General features: G+C 40.4%; 2 protein-coding genes across 2 annotated transcripts in view; one reads left to right on the top strand and one right to left on the bottom strand.

Moving 5' to 3' along the window:
- Positions 1-1144: 1144 nt before the first annotated feature.
- LOC139445472 (tRNA (guanine(6)-N(2))-methyltransferase THUMP3-like) lies at positions 1145-17820 on the bottom strand. The gene is made up of 9 exons (XM_071226616.1): positions 17632-17820; positions 14265-14342; positions 11316-12397; positions 10854-10923; positions 8837-8952; positions 8335-8422; positions 6032-6045; positions 3869-3992; positions 1145-3020 (listed from the first exon to the last, which is right to left on the bottom strand). The coding sequence occupies exons 1-9, from the start codon at positions 17818-17820 to the stop codon at positions 2730-2732; spliced, it is 2052 nt and encodes a 683-aa protein (XP_071082717.1). The 3' UTR covers positions 1145-2729.
- Positions 17821-18672: 852 nt separating this feature from the next.
- Positions 18673-21053, top strand: part of LOC139444840 (ribitol-5-phosphate xylosyltransferase 1-like) — a 191040-nt gene continuing 188659 nt past the window's right edge. Inside the window, exon 1 of the mRNA XM_071225820.1 lies at positions 18673-19026. Coding sequence (XP_071081921.1) covers positions 18870-19026 — 157 coding nt within the window. The 5' untranslated portion in view covers positions 18673-18869. The remainder of the gene's footprint in view (positions 19027-21053) is intronic.

Here is a 21053-nt window from a genome sequence, read left to right as displayed (position 1 = left end):
TTATGGATAACCGGTCCATGTGAATTTAGCAAGGGACTTACATCATTCATTCATAAGGACAGATAATTCGTAATTCTCAGTTTTCAACAGGTTACTCTGTATTATACTCATTGACATTTTAAGAGAAAATGAAGAAAAAATGTATGACATGTTAACCCTACAGAGAAACTTCACTGACGGCAGCCTTTTGTTCAGATGACATAATGTTGTCAATTTGTGATGTTGTGAATAATAGATGAATCATATCACATTTTTTCCATTATGGCGACATGATATGGCTTCAATTGACCAATCAGTATTGAGAACTGCTAAATATATGATATCCAGAAGTTATAACACACGATCATTCTACCCTTGTGGGTAATATGACACACAAACCCTTTGTTTTCTACGCATCTTTCTATTTCCTCTGAAACAGTCATAAAACAAATACAAACATAAATAAGTTATCATCCGTCTGTCCTACATTGTTTTGTTTGTTTAAGGCCGTCACAGCAATATTGCAGCTGTATGACGGCGGTCTGTAAATAATCATGTCTGGATCAGACAATCCAGTGATTGACATCATGAGCATCGATCCACGCAATTGGGATACGATGACAAGCATCAACCAAGTCAGCGAACCTGACCACCCAATCCCATTATTCACCTTTTATGGCAAGCAGATTCCCATCTTACGTCAAGCATGGGTTTCTGAAGACCTACTATAACCCGGATTTTCACGGGTCCTATCTTACTTACAAGAACACAGATAAAAAAAGAGATAGATACTTTGATTGTTTATGTCAGAAGCCAAACATAGACAATTTACCTTTCATATGTCTGTTTTGTTGTCTAAAGCCACACAGGGCAATATTCCCGCTACAAGCATATGATCGCAGCCTGTATATAAAAAGAATATGGACCAGACAATGCAGTGATTAATACTGTGAGCAACAATCCATGCCGTCAGGGTACGATGTCACGCTATCAACCAAGTCACCGGGCCTGACCACCAAATCCACTAAGCTGCCTCTTGCAAGAACAAATAGAGTTACCATATTCGACCTAATAAGCGCCCTCCTTTAATAAGCGCCTACTGCGATAATTGCTAACATATTGACTAGTGAACAATCCCAATTAGCACCCCTTCCTTCCTTACATACACATTTCAGGCTGTCAGCATAAACCACGAAAGTTATCTTTCAACTTTGTTTTTTCCACCAAAATAATATTCTAATAAGAGCCCCCTATTTCTAATTTTGAGAGTGCCTTGGGCGCTTATTACGTCAAATACGGTATATGCCCCCTCTGAAATGACTCAAAGAAAGGATGTTCTTCATACCTTTATATTTCTGGTATTTGGTATTTGTTTTATGTTCATAGATTGATGTCTCATAACATATCATTTATGAATGTACATAACAGTACATCCAGTTTATCTTACAAACTAACATCAATAAATTTTCTTGTGATTATATGAAACATGACATCCTACACCCAGCAGTATTGGACATGACTGCAGCTGAACAGAGAGTAGTGTCAAACAACCAGAATCTCATTACTACCTTCACCAACATACACCTTTGGCAGCAAATAGTATTCAGAGTTATTTCCCTTGTGAAGCACTAACTCAGCTCCAAAAGCTCTCACACTGCTAATACAAACAATATCAACTTGTGCTTGTGAATCCTCCATTACCCATGGTAAAACTAATGCGAGAGTGTGCTGATGTTGGTTGGGAAGCATTGTTTAATGGTATTGGATTCTGGAAATGTTTTGGATTTTTCACTGAGTGTGAATACTTTTCTTGATGCTCCCATCCATTTTTCTCCACACCGAAGATGAAAAACAGGTTATTTTTCATTGTCCCTTACATTAAGATTTCTGAACTCCTGACATAATTACACACAAAATAAGGACGTACATTGTTTGAAGTCATTATTTGTAACCGAAAACACTGATCGATTATTCATATTTTCTAAAAACGATGTGATATGGATTAAATGCATTTGTGCTTCGAAATTTGTACTATTATGATTGTATGGATTATGGGTCAGTTGACCTTGAAACAACGAAACATTATTTGATGGATTCTTATCATTGAAGGACTCGAAGGAGGCTCTGGTAGCAAATTTGCTGAGGGTACATAATTAATATTTTAATTATCACAGCATGGAGATATCAAACAGTGGATAATCAAGTACTGGGCAAATTCTGTTGTAACACTTAAATGTAGGAAACTGTGAAATAAATTCACACAAATCACCTAATCACCAAACAACAACACCTAATTGAAGCACTGCATGATCTATGAATATGACAAGAAGGTCCACTTATGTAACAGTGAGTGAGTTAGTGAGTATGGTTTTACGCCTCTTTTAGCACTATTCCATCAATATCACGGCAGGGGACACCAGAAATGGGCTTCACACACTGTACGCATGTCGGGAATCGAACCCGGGTCTTCGGCGTGACAAGGGAACGCTTTAACCACTAGGCTTCCTAACCGCCCCTCTTACGTAATAGAAACGAATGATATGAGATAGAGGCGTTGATGCAGTTTACCACAAGCACTGGGCAGGATTAATAGAGATTACCATGTTTCTCTGCTACACCACTAGATTGTATAGCAAATAGCTATGAGGTACAAAAATAAATACTTTCTTCCAAACAGACATATTGCGTGGTCATTTACTTAAACACTGTCATGACTGAGGACGTTCAACTTGTAATTCTTGACCGCCCATCTAATCAGCATCTGTTGTTTCTGTATCTGCGGGACTTCTGTTTGCTTCCTGCAGTGAACTGAATGTATGTCGCACCACAGTGAAGCCAGGGCCTGACCGGGGGTCAGAGGGCATAGCAGTACGGAAGTCCCTGCAAGCTGAAGTGTCTTCCTGGGTTGTGGATGGAGTTGTCTCCCCCTGGACCACTGGGTTCAGTGTCCTGTTGAGGAGGTACACACCTGCTGCCAGACCCCCCAGGTTGATACTCAGAGTCATGCGTCGTTGCCAGTAGCGACCGAGAGTGTGGATTACCTGGAAAATATATTCTTATTAAAATTCAGTAATTTGTGCTCACATTACAAGCATGATCAAATATTGAGTAAACAGTTTAAGATAATAACTTGTCCTTTAGACACCTCTGCCGGTGATGGCCCCCCAACACTACTGGGGACTTTTACTTACAAGGACCAGACAGAGTGATGGCCAACAAGTAAGGGTAAGAACCCATGGTGAGAGAGTTGAGAGTTGTCTACCACGATTTTCAACATCAACAGCAGTCCCCAAATGAAAAGTCTGAGTCAGAGGTGTGCATTTGTTTGTTTGTTATTTAACGACATACTCAGCAATATTTCAGCTTCATGACAGGGGTCCATAAGAAAATTGAGTCTGGACCAGACAATCCAGTGATTGATATCATGAGCATCAATCTATGCAATATGTTGACATGCATCAACAGCTGATCAACCAAGTCAGCGAGTCTGACCATCTGATCATGTTAGTTAACTCTTAGGATATGCATAGTCGCGTCTTAGACCTATTCTTACCCGGATCTTCATGGGTATGAGTGGGTGAGTGAGTGAGTTGGGTTTAACGCCGCTTTTAACAGTATCCCAGTTATATCGCGGCGTGTCAGCTTAATGTGGGAGGAAAGCCCGAAGTGATGCAGGTCTCAGACGTTTACCACTTCGGTGAAACCCACGAGCACGGGTATGGTGCTGACAAACCTAGAAACATAATCGGGGTGAACCGGGATTCGAACCCACAATCATAGGTTTGGGACGTGCCCAAGGGACGCAACTCTGCACAGCGAATCGCGGCGCCTAAGACGACTGGGCCACCCGTGCCCCCTCATGGGTATGCAGGTTTGTGTGATGTGTTACCCTTATCATGCACTTCTTATCCTGCGTGAGGAGACAGACTCGACCACTCCCTGGACGACACACCCGCGCCATCTCAATCAGGGCCTCCGGGTACAGCTTCAGGTTGTTGTATCTTGAACCCATCCTGAAACAGTCACACTGTATATAGCTCTACTCTATCCCTTTCTTAAACAGTCATACTGTATACAGCTCCACTCAAACCCATCCTGAAAAAGTCACACTGTATATAGCTCTACTCAAACCCATCCTGAAAAAGTCACACTGTATATAGCTCCACTCAAACCCATCCTGAAAAAGTCACGCTGTATATAGCTCCACTCAAACCCATCCTGAAAAAGTCACACTGTATATAGCTCCACTCAAACCCATCCTGAAAAAGTCACACTGTATACAGCTCCACTCAAACCCATCCTGAAACAGTCACACTGTATATAGCTCCACTCAAACCCATCCTGAAACAGTCACACTGTATACAGCTCCACTCAAACCCATCCTGAAACAGTCACACTGTATACAGCTCCACTCCATCCCATCCTGAAACAGTCACACTGTATATAGCTCTACTCTATCCCATTCTGAAAGTCACACTGTATACAGCTCTACTCCATCCCCTCCTGAAACAGTCACACTGTATATATATATCACCCTTATCCATCCCGAAACAGTCACACTGTATATATATGTCACCCTTATCCATCCTGAAACAGTCACACTGTATATATATGTCACCCTTATCCATCCTGAAACAGTCACACTGTATATATATATGTCACCCTTATCCATCCCGAAACAGTCACACTGTATATATATGTCACCCTTATCCATCCCGAAACAGTCACACTGTATATATATGTCACCCTTATCCATCCTGAAACAGTCACACTGTATCTATAGCTCAACTCCAACCCATCCTGAAAGAGTCACACTGTATATATAGCACCCCCTTATCCATCCTGAAACAGTCACACTGTATATATAGCTCCGCTCCATCATCCCATCCTGAAACAGTCACACTGTATATATAGCTCCACTCCATTCCATCCTGAAACAGTCACACTGTATATATAGCTCCACTCCATCATCCCATCCTGAAACAGTCACACTGTATCTATAGCTCCACTCCATCCCATCCTGAAACAGTCACACTGTATATATAGCTCCACTCCATCCCATCCTGAAACAGTCACACTGTATATATAGCACCCCTTATCCATCCTGAAACAGTCACACTGTATATATAGCTCCGCTCCATCATCCCATCCTGAAACAGTCACACTGTATATATAGCTCCACTCCATTCCATCCTGAAACAGTCACACTGTATATATAGCTCCACTCCATTCCATCCTGAAACAGTCACACTGTATATATAGAATCCCCTTATCCATCCTGAAACAGTCACACTGTATATATAGAACCCCCTTATCCATCCTGAAACACTCAAAGGAAAGAATAGGATGTTCTTAAACATGTTTTGAGAAGAATACACCATAAAATCTGTGTTAGTAGAAAGAACAATGTGATGCTTAAAGACTTGTATTAAACTTAATAGGTCTGAAATCTGAGTCGAACGTCTCTTGAAATGCATCATTAAATGATTCCATGTTGTTTTTTGTTCTTTTTGTTCTTTTGTCTAGAAAAATGATTAAAAATGATTTGTCAGTCGAGGCTACGTCAGACGCCGATCATCATCATACTTAGGAAGAGATGGAGAGGAAAAAACCAGCAGGTGACGACATGCTCTCCGTTTTATATAAAACCCAGCTACATATATAATTACCACACCATTCAATTTCCCCCAAACCAAACGCAGAAATTACATGCACTACAGTAAACACAAACACTGACTCCACTCTTTCAGAACATAACCATACAGTAACTTACACTACACTCCATCATACTGAAGACTACACACAACAGTCTGATTGTAAGCACTCTGAAACATGGAGCAGCTATCCTGTGAAATAAAGTAATTACTTTAAGTTCTTATTAAAACCAGGACAATTTCTGGTTTTCCGAAAATTGTCATTTGATGCCATCTCAGATCCAAAAAAACCTATGCTGAAAATCTTTCTTCTTCATTTCTTCCCAACATAAATTAATCTTGGCAGTTGACCAAGGGTGATAAAAGCGTGTTGAAAAGAACAAAAATCTTAAGCTCACCTTTTGCCGAAGGGCTGCAAAAGAGAAAACAAGATAGGAGCTGAAATCAATGTGATTACGGTGCGAGTTGAAGAGCGCCCCAAGGTGGAAAAACTCACAACTAAAATCAATGGAAAGAGAAATTACCCTTTCGATTTAAATTCTAAAATGAACTCTGGAAGGGTAATTCCTTAATCAATAACAATTTGGTTTGGGTTGTATTCAATCATCCGAAAGAAATTTGAGATTTCTTATCTGGCAACTGCTTAGCCAAGACAGCAGCCTGTCTAATTATCTTAGCAATGATTAAGCAGTGGGGTAATTTGGTTTGTATGCCGCTACTGCATCACTTGTCATCATTCATACGGTATCAGTTATGTAAATGTGGGTATCAGTGTGATCACCAGACAACTCCAAAGGAAATACTGCTCCTAATACAACCATGATAAAACTCATCTAAACAGTACTAGAGGTTAATAATATCTCATGGCATATTGATTTTCAAATTCAAATTAGGCCTGAAGCGGCATGAGGTCTTTCTATTCAGCTCTTTCACAGCCACAGCAAATTGACCTGTAAAATAACTGAGCCTTGACCAGCCAGTGGAAATTGAGTCTGTATAGCAGGGATCCATGTCATTTGTGTGTAATGCCAGGAAGAAGCTGAGAGTTGTCTCCCCTGGCGATCACCCCGATCTTAGTACTATAAATACTCAGTTGCCATTTTGGCCTCCCAATCCACAGTAGACTTTGACATAAACCTGGTGGCCTATATGATACACTATCCCCACAGGGTACTTGCTATTGACAGCATATGCACAAATTTAACACTGAGAATACACCAGGAAATAACAGTGAGTGAGTGAGTGAGTGAGTATGGTTTTACGCCGCTTTTAGCAATATTCCAGCAATATCACGGCGGGGGACACCAGAAATGGGCTTTACACATTGTACCCATGTCGGGAATCGAACCCGGGTCTTCAGCGTGACAAGCAAACGCTTTAACCACAAGGCTACCCGACCGCCCCCCAGGAAATAACAAACACAGACGTCTTTGTTTGCTTGTTGTTTAACGTCGCACTCAGAAATATTCCAGCCAAATGAAGCAGTCTTTAAATATCCGAGCCTGCACCAGACAATCCAGTGATTGACGTCATGATCTGATCATCATCGATCTACACAGTTGGAATACAATGACATGATTCAACTAAGTCAGCGAGCTTGACCACCCGATCCTGTTAGTCTAACATTCTGACGACAGGCATAGTCACCTTTTACGGCAAGCATGGTTGCTGAAGACCTATTCTACCCTGGATCTTCGTGGGTCACTATCGTCTGTGCTAAATGTTTCATACCAGCCCAAACCACCACTGATATAGAGATTACTACATGAGTGCCTGTCAGATACCATTTATCTTGCAACGACTTGTTTCAAAACGTATCTAATGAGCGAAAGCTAAAATGAGTTGTACACTTCGACGTTCATGTTTGCTTTTTTTCAAAAACATTCTAAACGATTCTAGACTTATCGGCAACGATTCAGAATTGGCATTAGTGATTTGATGAAAAACAGATACCCGTGATCACTAATATGCTACTTTTTAAATTCAATTCTTCGAGTGAATATCCTATATTTCAATTTCTAAACACACTGTGAGTGGTGATTTATGCCTAGTAATGTGTCAAAAATGGCGAGAATTGCGATGTACTCAAGATTCAGAGGTCACTTTTAGTAATTTCCTTTGAAGTGTATTAGATCTAGTGTGTGTGATGTATTTTGAATTTTATTTGACTTCGAAGTGAGGGTTGAAGAGGAGGGACATATATGTCAATGTGGCATCCAGGGTTTTACACTGGGAAAAAACATAACATCCAACACAGATGTAGGTGAACATTCGACTGAAACGAGCAAGTTATCAATGACTTGCAACAAGGAAAGTAGTCCATCACCGACCCATGAAGATTCCAGGGTAGAATAGGTCTTCAGCAACCCGGGTGGTCAGGCTTGCTGACTTCGTTGATACATGTCATCGATCCCAATTGCGTGGATCGATGCTCAAAATATTAATCACTGGATTGTCTGGTCCAGACTCGATTATTTACAGACCGCTGCCATATAGCTGGAATATTGCTGAGTGCGGCGGTCAACAATAAACCAACCAACCAATCAGGTCATCACCATGGAGTAGCCAAAAACGGACCTGGAATTCAATCTCACACATATGTTTGCTACCAGTTATCTCAAATGGGTTTCTCACCCACAGGTGTGTAAGAAATTTGCTCAACTATACTTATGACTATCTCAATGAACAATGAACTTCCTACCAAGTCAGTTATGAACACATCCACGCTGCTCTCTCTGAAGGGGAGATAAGTCACATCCCAGTAGCCAGCGTCGACCGCAATTGAGCGTCTAAAACAAACAGAAAATAAAAAAAACATCTTCAAATCATCAACTTCTTTGGAACAAGGCCTGGAATCAACACTACATCAGGTTCTTAAGCCTTGAAACTTGCTTTATCTTGAAGTTGTATATCTTGTTCTATCATAGGTTGATGCCACTCGCATGGAGTGTGTGAGGCTTAACAAGATGTCCTTAGTTTCTGCAATCACACATGCATAAAACACCATCTCACAAATACACACTCAGACGCACACATAACGGATGGTAAATGTACGAAGTAAAGGGACAAGGTACTATGATAATAGCATAAACCGTTTAGGCGAGACTTAGCCTTCTTGTAACTACGTGTATGTATTCAAGAGGATAAATATCGTGTATATTTGTAACCTAAATGCTGTGGACATTATGTAGGGACTTCCTTACTTGTTGTCAGCGATGAGTTCCTTGTTGAGAGCCGCCACATTCTGCACTGTCCGGTCCACAGCCAATGGGAACTTCTCCCCACTTAGGTGGTATGCCTCAGGCCATCCTCGAGCAGCCTGCGCCACCAACATGACAATGTCAGTCAGGACAACATACCATGATGCAGAATGCCTTTTGATAGTACTTGGGAGCATGGTCCAAGTACAAAGGTCACATGAAGGTCAAATCATGGTCAAAACAAACATATCGCAAAACAGAATATTTGTGTTTTGCTCAACTTTCAACTACACATTTATACAAAATTTCAAGCTGGTTCTGTAGAGGCCATAAGTATTAGTTTTCAGTGTTGTAAAAGCACAAAAGTAGAATCTAGTTCAAAACATAAATATTGCAAAAACATAATTTAGTGTCATTTCACCAAGGTTTTCATCGAGACTGGTAATGCCCTTCTTCATATCTGAATACCCAAATATATTTTATGCATCAGACTGTCCAGTAAGAGTGATCACATGTTCATCATTTCTCATTTGTTTGACATACTTCGCGTATAATAAACAATGTCGCAAGGCATTTTTGTTAAAATATGTATGACTATCGGGCGCCAGGAACATACTTTAGCTGTGCCATTATTATTTTAACCGTGCCAAAGGCACTGAAATTGAAACATTCCAGCAAAATAATGGCAGCCTGTGAATACTGAAGTCTGAACCAGACCATCCAGTGATTGATATTGTGAGCAACGATCCATGCTTAGGGGTACGAAGACACGCAGTCAACTAAGTCACAAAGCCTGGCTGATGCTCTAAAATTAACACTGAATATATATTACCCATTGAGACACAATGGCATCAAATTGTGATGTCATAAACGATGGATGGCATCAAATTGTGATGTCTTGAATTGTGATGTCATGAACGATGGATGGCATCAAATTGTGATGTCATGAACGATGGATGGCATCAAACTGTGATGTCATGAACGATGGATGGCATCAAATTGTGATGTCATGAACAATGAACGGCATCAAATTGAGATGTCATGAACGATGGATGGCATCAAATTGTGATGTCATGAACGATGGATGGCATCAAATTGTGATGTCATGAACGATGGATGGCATCAAATTGTAATGTCATGAACGATGGATGGCATCAAATCGTGATGTCATGAACGATGGATGGCATTAAATTGTAATGTCATGAACGATGGATGGCATCAAACTGTGATGTCATGAACGATGGATGGCATCAAATTGTGATGTCATGAACGATGAACGGCATCAAATTGTGATGTCATGAACAATGGATGGTATCAAATTGTGATGTCATGAACGATGGATGGCATCAAATTGTGATGTCATGAACAATGGATGGCATCAAATTGTGATGTCATGAACAATGAACGGCATCAAATTGTGATGTCATGAACGATGGATGGCATCAAATTGTGATGTCAAGAACGATGAACGGCATCAAACTGTGATGTCATGAACAATGGATGGCATCAAATTGTGATGTCATGAACGATGAACGGCATCAAATTGTGATGTCATGAACGATGGATGGCATCAAATTGTGATGTCATGAACGATGAATGGCATCAAATTGTGATGTCATGAACAATGGATGGTATCAAATTGTGATGTCATGAACGATGGATGGCATCAAATTGTAATGTCATGAACGATGGATGGCATCAAATTGTGATGTCATGAACGATGGATGGCATTAAATTGTAATGTCATGAACGATGGATGGCATCAAATTGTGATGTCATGAACAATGGATGGTATCAAATTTTGATGTCATGAACAATGAACTGCATCAAATTGTGATGTCATGAACAATGGATGGCATCAAATTGTGATGTCATGAACGATGGATGGCATCAGATTGTGATGTCATGAACAATGGATGGCATCAAATTGTGATGTCATGAACGATGGATGGCATCAAATTGTGATGTCATGAACATTGGACGTCATCAAATTGCGTGTAGTATCTGGGTTTCCACTGACCTGTATGGGTATACTGCCACTGCCACACATCGGGTCGCACACCACATCTCCGGGCTGGATCTTACACAGTCTGCAACCATGGTAACACAGGATAAAGTTGGGTAATAGCTTAAACTTTTCAAAGATGCTGAATGAGGTTGAAGTGATATTCACAAAGAACTTGTGTTAAGTTTCCACACTTTATGGAAATGAACAGTTTATTTATACAGAAGACTGCAATATAAAACAGATGCACATGAAACTGTAAACAGCATAGTGAGTGAGTGAGTGAGTGAGTGAGTGAGTGAGTGAGTGAGTGAGTGAGTGAGTGAGTGAGTATAGGTGGTCAGGGTGACGTCAGTTGACCTCATTTGGCTATGTATCAGGTTGGTTTATCCCATCACTGACACAATCAACTGATTGATAAAACCCTGTAATGTATATACATGTGAAGACAAATCTCACGATGACTAACACTCCTACCTAAGCATGTTGCAGGCGACCGTTGGTCTGAGAGTGGTGGCGCCAAACACTGTGATGTTCCTGTGGTGGAGACTCCCCCTGGTCAGGCCGATACACACCGACACATCCGTCCACTCGATATTCAGGATCACCTCCACATCAAACTTCTTCATATCCACATTCCAGCCGAAGTAGTTCTGCACAGCACCGCCAAAGTTGGCTGCAGCGCACATGGAGTCGAAGTTGTGTCCCTCGCCGGCCCGGTTACATGTCACTCGGAAGGAGGGCATGAGTGGATTGTGGGGCACCAGCTTCTCTCGGGGTTTCTCGGGACTTGAGGACTCGGAGGGCGGTTTCTTGGGACTAGATGGAGGGGCAGAGTTCTCCTGGAGACTTATCTGCTCCTCTGTGTTGGACGAGAGATTCTGTTCAGGAGATGAGGTAGCTTGACTAGGCTGTACGGTTTCTTCACCTGCTCCTTTTGTATTACCCCCACCTGATTCTATAGAAGGATCACAGACTTTTGTTCCGTCAGCACATATATTGTTAGTTTCTTTCCCCTCCATGGTATTTTCTTTAGACTGTCTGTCCTTGTTTCCAAGTGTCATGTCAGAAACTCCAGAACTCAGAACAGTTTCTTCTGTTCTCACAAATATATACGACTGTGTACACAGCTCATTGCTACCCGTCTTGTCAGAGTCTGACTCGGCATCATCGAACTGACCGTCTATGACCTGCCCACGATGATGCCTGCCTTGACCTTCAACATACTGACCTTTATTGCTGATAAACTGAAGGTCAGGAGGTCTTCCAGGGTCACCAGCGTCACCCGATCCCACCTTACGTCCTTCATCCTTCTGACTCCTGTCTTTCCCCTTCTTGCTAAACTTGTCTTTCTTTCCGGACTTCCCACCTTTCTTCTTGGGCTGTTTCTTTGGCAGGTTTTCCCTTGAGGTGAGGTAGGGTTCCCCCATGTCGACAGTGTCACTGACTGGGGTGGACAGGATGGGATGCTGGAATGTATACACCTGTCTCCACACCTTCAGTCCCTGGTCCCAGTCCACGTCCCGCGCCAAATCTCGCAGCTTCCTCATACACTCCAGCTGGAAGAAAAACATCGCCAGTTATGACGTTCCGATTACGTATGATTTGAACTGGCAATATCCTGCATTTGCACAGGTCTATTTTTTAGCGAATTCTAGTGTCACCACATGCTGTGTGACTGAGGTGCAAATTTGGAACTGGCAGGATGGCATTGTGGCTCCATGGACAAGGACGACACCCCCAACCCTCCCCTGAAGGGTTATCTGACACATACGTGCTATTTCTAAAATGAAATATAGGTCGTCGTGTGATCATTTATCATTTCAATGGTAGTTTTTGCAATGATAGGCATTGTTTTATATGCAGACATTAACCAATATGGTACCATATAATAGTCAAACTACAACAAATATGACTTTTAACAAGTCAAACTATGGCAGTTATGTGATATGCATCCATTTTCTGACAACTTAAGTTCATTTCAAGCATCAACAGCGGTAATCTGATTGTGGTTGCTGTAAATAGTGGTGAGCTACTGCGATCTGCCGACCAGTCCACACATGATTTCATTGACATTAGTAAAATCTGAATATTTTTTACTTTTGTATACTTATCCTGCATACTCCTTCATGCATTTACTGCTTACTTTTGACAGAAAACGAAGCTGCAGGGCTCCAGCTGAGAAAGAAGTTGTTTCACTGAAGTGTGAGGCAGGCCTCCGCAGATGAGACCACGTGACCCGGATGTGATAACGTCACGTAAACTCCATACTACTGCTTCTCACCAGGCAGACATGATGCTCCAATAAATTGTCCGGTTTTGGATTAACCTGTGGTGTTGTTTACTGCCTTTTTGCATAAATGGGTGGAGGCCTTAGTGCGTGTATTTGTTCTTTTAATTTCCAGGTTTGTTCATGAAATGTGACATTCGTCAATCTTTCTTCATTCATGTATGTATTGTTTCAATCCACCATCTTGAATGTGCTTATGTGTCTCGTGTTTCCGTTGCATGTGTCTGTCAATGGTAAGCATTAAATGCATTAACGAGTAATGCAGGGGATGTAAAACATTGGTTAAATTGATATAACAATATTGAAAGAAAAATGGAATAAAATTCATAAAATAGAATCTTAGATTACAATCATAAGTCCAGATATGCAAGGAATACTTTTTATTACCAGATGTTGTCAAAGCATGATTAATTTGTGAAATTCAGTACGGAAGTGTTGATATGCTATTTTCAATGTCAAGAAGATGTGTATTCGTGGGGGAAATGATGAAAATTATAGTAGCCACTGATTACCCCGTGGTTTAAGCAAATCCATGGTATTATGAGGGACGACTGTAGTTCTGTTTGTAAGTTGGCACCACCACATTTGATGATGAAGTGACATATTATAGATTGAAGTTCAATATCAAGAGTTTAAAAAATAAAAACCAACTTGCAGCTGCAATAATGTCTAAGTTTTATTGAATTTATGGCCCATTCCAATTATCAATGGCCATAGAGTGAAATTTATGGCCCATACTTGTCAAAAATGGCCCATAAAATTTGTAACCATGCAGCCAAAGGCCCAAGAAGAAAATTTCCTTTCCAATCACTGCATACACAGCAACGTGCCTGCACATGTGTGTCTGCTTGTACTAGTCCGTCTTTTGCCAGTTTCCTAGTGCTAGCCCACTGAGATACCATGCCTCAGCTGAACATGGATACCCCACTTGGACACAGAACTTGGTCTCCGAGCCGACCTTGTTTCATCCCCATAATGCCAAGCATCAGGCCGGGCAACAACAAGTGGCATCTTTAGACGTCTTTAGTATGACACAGCCAGGAGATTGGCTCACTGGCCTTGTGCACTCACGGCAGCCACTCTTTCTACTAGACCACGGAGGCAGTCACAGGAAACAAGTATCAAACCACACCCACCTTGTCTTCAGGATACTGGAAGTTCTTCCAAGACGACATTAGCACCCTGATGTTGTCCACGCACCCCAGTTCCAGACACTGCAAGCAAAAACAGCAATAAATGGATATTTATAACGCACTATAGGCCACCCGGGGAAGCATCCTCAAATGGCTAACACCTTTACTACCCCGGTCAATGGATCAGGGGGCACTTGACTTTCTTTCTCAGCTCCCTGGAGAGTATACAGCCCAAGCATCCTATGAGGCACTAGAATGTTAACAGTCACATAACTATTTCATCCAACCAGGTTCCAACTCAACAAAGCTGTCACATCAATTAAAACCAGCCTTTGAAATTCATGTCACTCTACTAGCCCAAGACTACTAAATGATGCCGAGGACAAGTGAAAATCAAAGGAGGGTCACATTGTAGACACAATTTATGGATTACAACTTCTTTAATACTGTAAAGGCGACATTTCTGTATAGATACTTATATATATATAATGCCTATAAAACAATTTGATGGTCTCATTGACTATTAACATTGAGGGCCATAATTCTTAACCAGTTCTCTAAGCTTCAATTTTCCTACAAATAGTAACTGTATAAAACGGACACCCAATGTAAACATAGCAAACATCTTTGTCTTGTTCAAGCAGAACTAGCTACATACACGGAGGACTAAGACAAATTTCTAAGGCTGTATAACTATATAAACATGAATTGGGAAATCTTTTATACCCATTTGGGAGTCACAACATAAAGCATAAAGCATAACTCAGAACTAGACTGAATGACTGGTTAGGGAGAGTTTTTGAAACTAATATTGGAACCGATATTAATCAATTTCAAGCTCTTTTCTAATTTCCCTTCAACTTCACTGTGGCATGAAAAAGTAACCGGAGATTTTACTATAGCATCAATCAATTTGTTTTTCCACATGCCAAGCTTTGCTTTAATGAGAAAAAACACACACAGAACATGAAGATGCGGTCTTGAATTAACCATTGTCTTTGAAAAGAAAAATCAGCTTCTTTTGGCTGTCAAAACTGATCATCATGGTCTATCATATAAACACTATATGGTGATAAGTATAGTATCTTGAATTGTACAGTATTGATTCAATGCCAGGAACTCTTGCTGTCAAATACAATGAATACAAACAGACATGATCATTTCAGTGACTTATCTGGACCTGTTCAGAGGCTGATACTCGGTCCCAAGCAAATGTCAGGAAAAGATTCCAACTTGCAATTAAAAGATTCCATATTAATAAATTAATAACTAATATTATGGCTTTGTAGAGATGACTTGTATTTCACTGATAACGGGATCAATGAAAAAGGAAGAGGCATTATTGAATTGGATCTAACGTTGTAAAATAAGAAATTATGGACATCAATTTTTTTCCAATTTTGCATAAAATAAAGGTTTTCTCCCAAGGGCACTTAGTTTGGAATTCTAGATAAATCGGAGATCTGCCTTTTAAGTTAACAAATTTAATCGGATATTCATGTGTAGGAAGATCATTACTTCAATTTACTTCAACAGCAGTTACAACAAAACAACTACCTATCAATGTGAGACTATGGAAGCCTATTAAAGGTCAATTCAGCATTGTTCAGTATCCAGGCGCCTTCCCTCTGCCAGGATAATTAAAAAGCAATTAGCTTGATCAGGGTACAAGTAGCCAGTAATAGTTTGTTGACAAACCTGATAGGCCCTTGTTGATTGTGAATTTGAAATGCTTGTGGCCCATGAACCTGTGTATTCAGTGGCCCAATTAACCTGTGTATTCAGTGGCCCATTAACCTGTGTATTCAGTGGCCCATGAACCTGTGTATTCAGTGACCCATTAACCTGTGTATTCAGTGACCCATGAAGCTGTGTATTCAGTGGCCCATGAACCTGTGTATTCAGTGACCCATGAACCTGTGTATTCAGTGGCCCATGAACCTGTGTATTCAGTGGCCCATGAACCTGTGTATTCAGTGGCCCAATTAACCTGTGTATTCAGTGGCCCAATTAACCTGTGTATTCAGTGGCCCATGAACCTGTGTATTCAGTGGCCCAATTAACCTGTGTATTCAGTGGCCCAATTAACCTGTGTATTCAGTGGCCCACGAAACTGTGTATTCAGTGGCCCACGAACCTGTGTATTCAGAATACTTGTGACCACTAATTGCTTAATCTTAGCCTTCGGCACGTTTTATTATTAGGTAACTCATCTCTACTTACAGTAATTAAAAAGGAGTCGGCAATGAGTTCAAGCCAAGACCTTTAAAATAGTGTGTGGGTCTAAATTTGCCGAACTATCTTGGCCAGGGTGTCTGCTTTACTGCCTGATCCAATTATCCTCATATACCTGATTTTCAAACAGTTAAGACGACATTGTTAAACTATCGAAAGATGAATTAATCAAATAAATTGACATGTAAATTGACTGCAGGCCATAAGGACCCATACAAATTTGAAAATAGAGGCCCCGACACGTGCTACCCGCAATGGGCCTACAGGCAGGCGCTTTATTTCGAACACTGTTGATGTTGTGAACGAACAGCTGTATATGGTGCAGTCGCCATATTAATTCTTGCAGGTCAACATTAAAACACCAAAAGAAATTGAAAGTTTGAAACCTATTCACAAAACAGGAATGTTTGTCAAATCATAACATATTTCTGAGTGTTTTACAGAAATGATTACACTGTTTTACTCTTCCTTTTCATCATGACATGAGCGCCAACATTCTGAATGACAACAGACCGTTCAGGCAGATGTACATAGAGTACTTCAGATGAACCCAATGTTGACAGGTTAGATTTATACACTGCCAACTTGGCAACGTTTATGACGTCACACCTCTCTTCATATAGACAAATCAAGATTAATATGGTTGTTTGAAAACAGTACTTGGGAAGCGATGACAACACAATCATACAGTGGTGACAACCAATGAGGACAGAGTATTTTCTGAGGGTCAGATTTCTAGGTGTTAAAAACAATCTAAGATAGACACAATCCAGCTGTTTTTGTAGTTTATTGGTTCAACTTACTCACATACTATGTAAATGACATTCCTAGCACGGTAAACCTATACAAAATTATTTCCCCTCAAATTTAAAAGGACGTGGACCTTGCATTGTTCTACAAACATATTGCACAACTGTTGAACAATATGGCCAAATACTAAATAGACTTAGACATTTCAGTTCTATGAACAAACCTTCAAATGCTGAATAATGGGAGACAATGCCATTTAAATCAATACAGACATGAAAATGTAACCGGCAATTTCTATTGAACATTTCGAATATGAAATATGCCTCCCGTCGTCTGCTATAACCATGTTCGGTAAGCATGTGACTAGGCAAACGTAAAATCTCACGTTCTTCACGTCTTTGACTGGTATTTTTGCCATGACTTTTCCTCTCGCAGCTCTTGCTATTATTCCGAACTTTTCTTCCACCTCCTCCTTTGCTATTTGTTCAAAACCAGTTGCAACCGTTGCTTCTATCTCGCACATGTCAATGTTTTCATTTGCTCCATCAGTCACGTTTTCTGTGGGGGCCGCCATCTTGTTGTCGCAGAGTTATACTAATTCCCTTAGCACTAATCTCCAAAGAAACGGACCCGTTCCCGCGCACAGAGATAACCTATCGAATACATTCGTATTTTTGACATATGTATTGCATACACTAATATTGCAGTAGTAAGTTAAATTACCCATGGGTTATAAAGACAATGTAGTTTTATTTATGTGCAGCAATGGATGCAGTGGATCCAAGCAATTCCACTACTAAACATATTATGCATTTTTTTCTACTCTGGGCTTGACATAATAGTTATTAAGTGTAATAGAAAACAATAAACATCATGTTTAACAAACATCTTAATTAGATAATATGGAATAAAAAATATATTTCTTCCGTGAACACATTTCATATTACTATGACACGATCTATACAAATAATATATTTACAGAATAAAAGCAAAAGACAAATAGACATTTATAGATTCTTCCACACTTAATAATTTCATGATTTAAGTGTTTTCTATGCATATTTTCTCTTAAAGACATTAACAGTGATATCTTTGTATTAACCATTTTTATCAACGAGTGCACGTGTTTAAATAGGGAATTATCTTCATTTCAGTTTGTGTAGATAATTTATGGCTTAATGTTTACCCTTGAAAAGATTTTGAGATTGAATATTGTATGTTGTGCACCACACCGCAACCAATACATCGCCTATTGTTTTTAGTTAATTGCTCCAGAGAAACTTTTAAGTCAACACCAGCGTAAACATTGCCGACCATCTAGTCCAGCAGATGCGCGCGGAAGGAGTAAGATTGAATGTTGTCATGCAAGTAGCTTCCGGCGGATCTCGCTTCTGGTCATGTGACTTTCACGTTGTGTGTATTTTGATGTGTAGGAGGATTGCTTCCGCCGAGCGCGACACGAACGGTCGATAGTTCGTGAGATCGGCAGAAGAAGGAAGCTTCATACACAAACTATGCCTGCCTGAGAGGTATATCATAAGTCAAGGCGCGAAATCAGCAATGTTTGAAAATCAGGGGTCTACCTGGATTCTGTGAAAGTGTTTGTGTGTACAATATGGCGTCATGAGGTTTACGTTTAGAAAGATAGCGTATGCCGTTTTGGGGCTGTATTTTTTGGTAACGTGTTACACCGGATTTGTCCTGTTTCGACGGAGACTATATACAGCTTACACAACTAACAAGGAGCGGATTATTCTCGAAAAGATTCAGAGTTTGAGAGGTAAGACAGTTTATATTGCCTGTCAAAATCGTTGCTATTATGACTGAAATAAATTGTTTATGTGACTTTAACAGAGTTGACAGCTCGTTACGAATGAATGAGGAGCTACCCCATGTGATGACAGTATCAAATCTAGGCAATCATGATGGAATTTCAGATTTGATCACCCTCCATGCTGTGATAATAGACGCCTCTGTTATGAAACTACCAAGACGCCGCTAAGTACAGAGTACAGGTCATTCCCATAGAGCACTGATTGCCCACCCCTCCTCCTCTTCCAGACAGTTACATGCCTCACTGATTTCCTTTGTGAATGACATTTCACGGTGTTAACTGGCCATATTATGATATAACTCAATGTGCCAGCGATCCTTTACATTACACTGTGTGGATGCCCTCACCATTGATACTATAGCTACACAACATGTTTAGCATTCAGATGTCGTAATTGTATTTGTTACAATACGTAAACGTAAACAGACACTATTCTCATTGACAGGGAAGAGACTTGTTAATCAGATGTGACATGCTCTTGTATGTGAGGCCAAATATTCATCCATGCTGTAATTGAGTTTCACATGTTTTAATTCCATAATGGTTATATATGGATGCAGTTTTTCCGCATAAATGCAGAGGAATGCAACGTAAAGGGATTGGTGTAACAAATCTTCTCTTATCTACACAGGGATGTTTTAATAGCATTTCTCTTATCAACTGCATCTTTTCGTCACATATTTTTCTGATTCATTTGCTCTAATCAAGTAACTGGAGGTTTTGGAGAGATATTTTTCTTTGTTCCAAACAGTTACATTAAACTATTTATCATCTGTGCTGGAGCTGTGTAAAAGATGAGTCGAGTTTAGACATAGGATCTGTGTGTAGGAGGGGACGCGAATAGCACCAGAACAGTCATTTTGGCAGGATCGTGAAAGATTTGTGAATCACCATGCAGTTCCTGTCTGTTTTTAGAGGGTTTATCATTACATGTCTGTTTTGAGCATATGTATTTGAAATTATGAGGAACAGAAATTAGACAACAGCCTTTGTTGTGCCTAATGCATCAACTGGAATAATTATCTCAAGACAGAAACTAGTCAATTCCAAAAGCAGCTTCCTACTTCCAAAATACTTGACCCTTAGCAGTACAAACGCATTTCCAGGATCGCACGCTGCTTTTGAGATAAGTGGAAGAACATACAAGCAACATAGGGAATTCTCATTATGGTGAAAGATTCCTTTACTGTTTACCTGCTAATTGGTCGTAACGATTCCTTATGCTGATTGCCAACCACACATTATTAAGTAGATGTTTATTGTCTCTCATGAAGAAGCGTCAACAATATATCATATTACCTCATGTCATTTTTTCAACTTCCGTTTGGGTGTAACAATTTACAGAACTACATTTCATTTGTCCAAAGCCAATGGCAGCGCATCAGTTACAAGTTAAAGTGTTGATCGTTCACATGGACACCGCGCTAAACTCTACATGGTTATGATACATGTAAAATAGTGATTTCCCCCCCCCCCCCCCCCCCCCCCCCCCCCCCCCACTCCCCTCCCTCATACATCGTCATAAATACAAATGATATTTATCCCACCTATACCTAATTTGACCGTGATATCAATCACTGGATTGTCTGGACCAGACTCGATTATTTACAGGCCGCGTCATATAGTTGGAGTATTGCTGAGTGCGGTGTTAAACAACAAACCAATCTAATTTGAAGAGACATGAGTCTCCATTCAGACCACTTTCTTAACTCGGTGTCAGTGTCTGATCAGCATTTACACCACCACTAGGTAATCTACTGGACCTTCGGAATTGGATTAGGTGTTAAGCCTTAAATACATCAATGATTATATCGAATAAGATCAATGATCTAAATTGTGGCAAGGGAAAGATACAAATGATGTTGTCACAGTTGTCCTGTTGCGGTGATGGTATTGTAATCATACATACTGTTGCCTTTCATATCAGTGTTTGATCTATTGCATAGGGAGAGTAGTTAACCATGGCCCTGTTA

The sequence above is a fragment of the Haliotis cracherodii genome, unplaced genomic scaffold, assembly GCF_022045235.1.
Source record: "Haliotis cracherodii isolate W230 unplaced genomic scaffold, xgHalCrac1.p SCAF_6, whole genome shotgun sequence".
In the NCBI taxonomy this organism is placed as follows: Eukaryota; Metazoa; Mollusca; class Gastropoda; order Lepetellida; family Haliotidae; genus Haliotis; species Haliotis cracherodii.
Note: the sequence above shows the minus strand (reverse complement) of the source record. Positions and strands in the feature narration are given on the sequence as shown.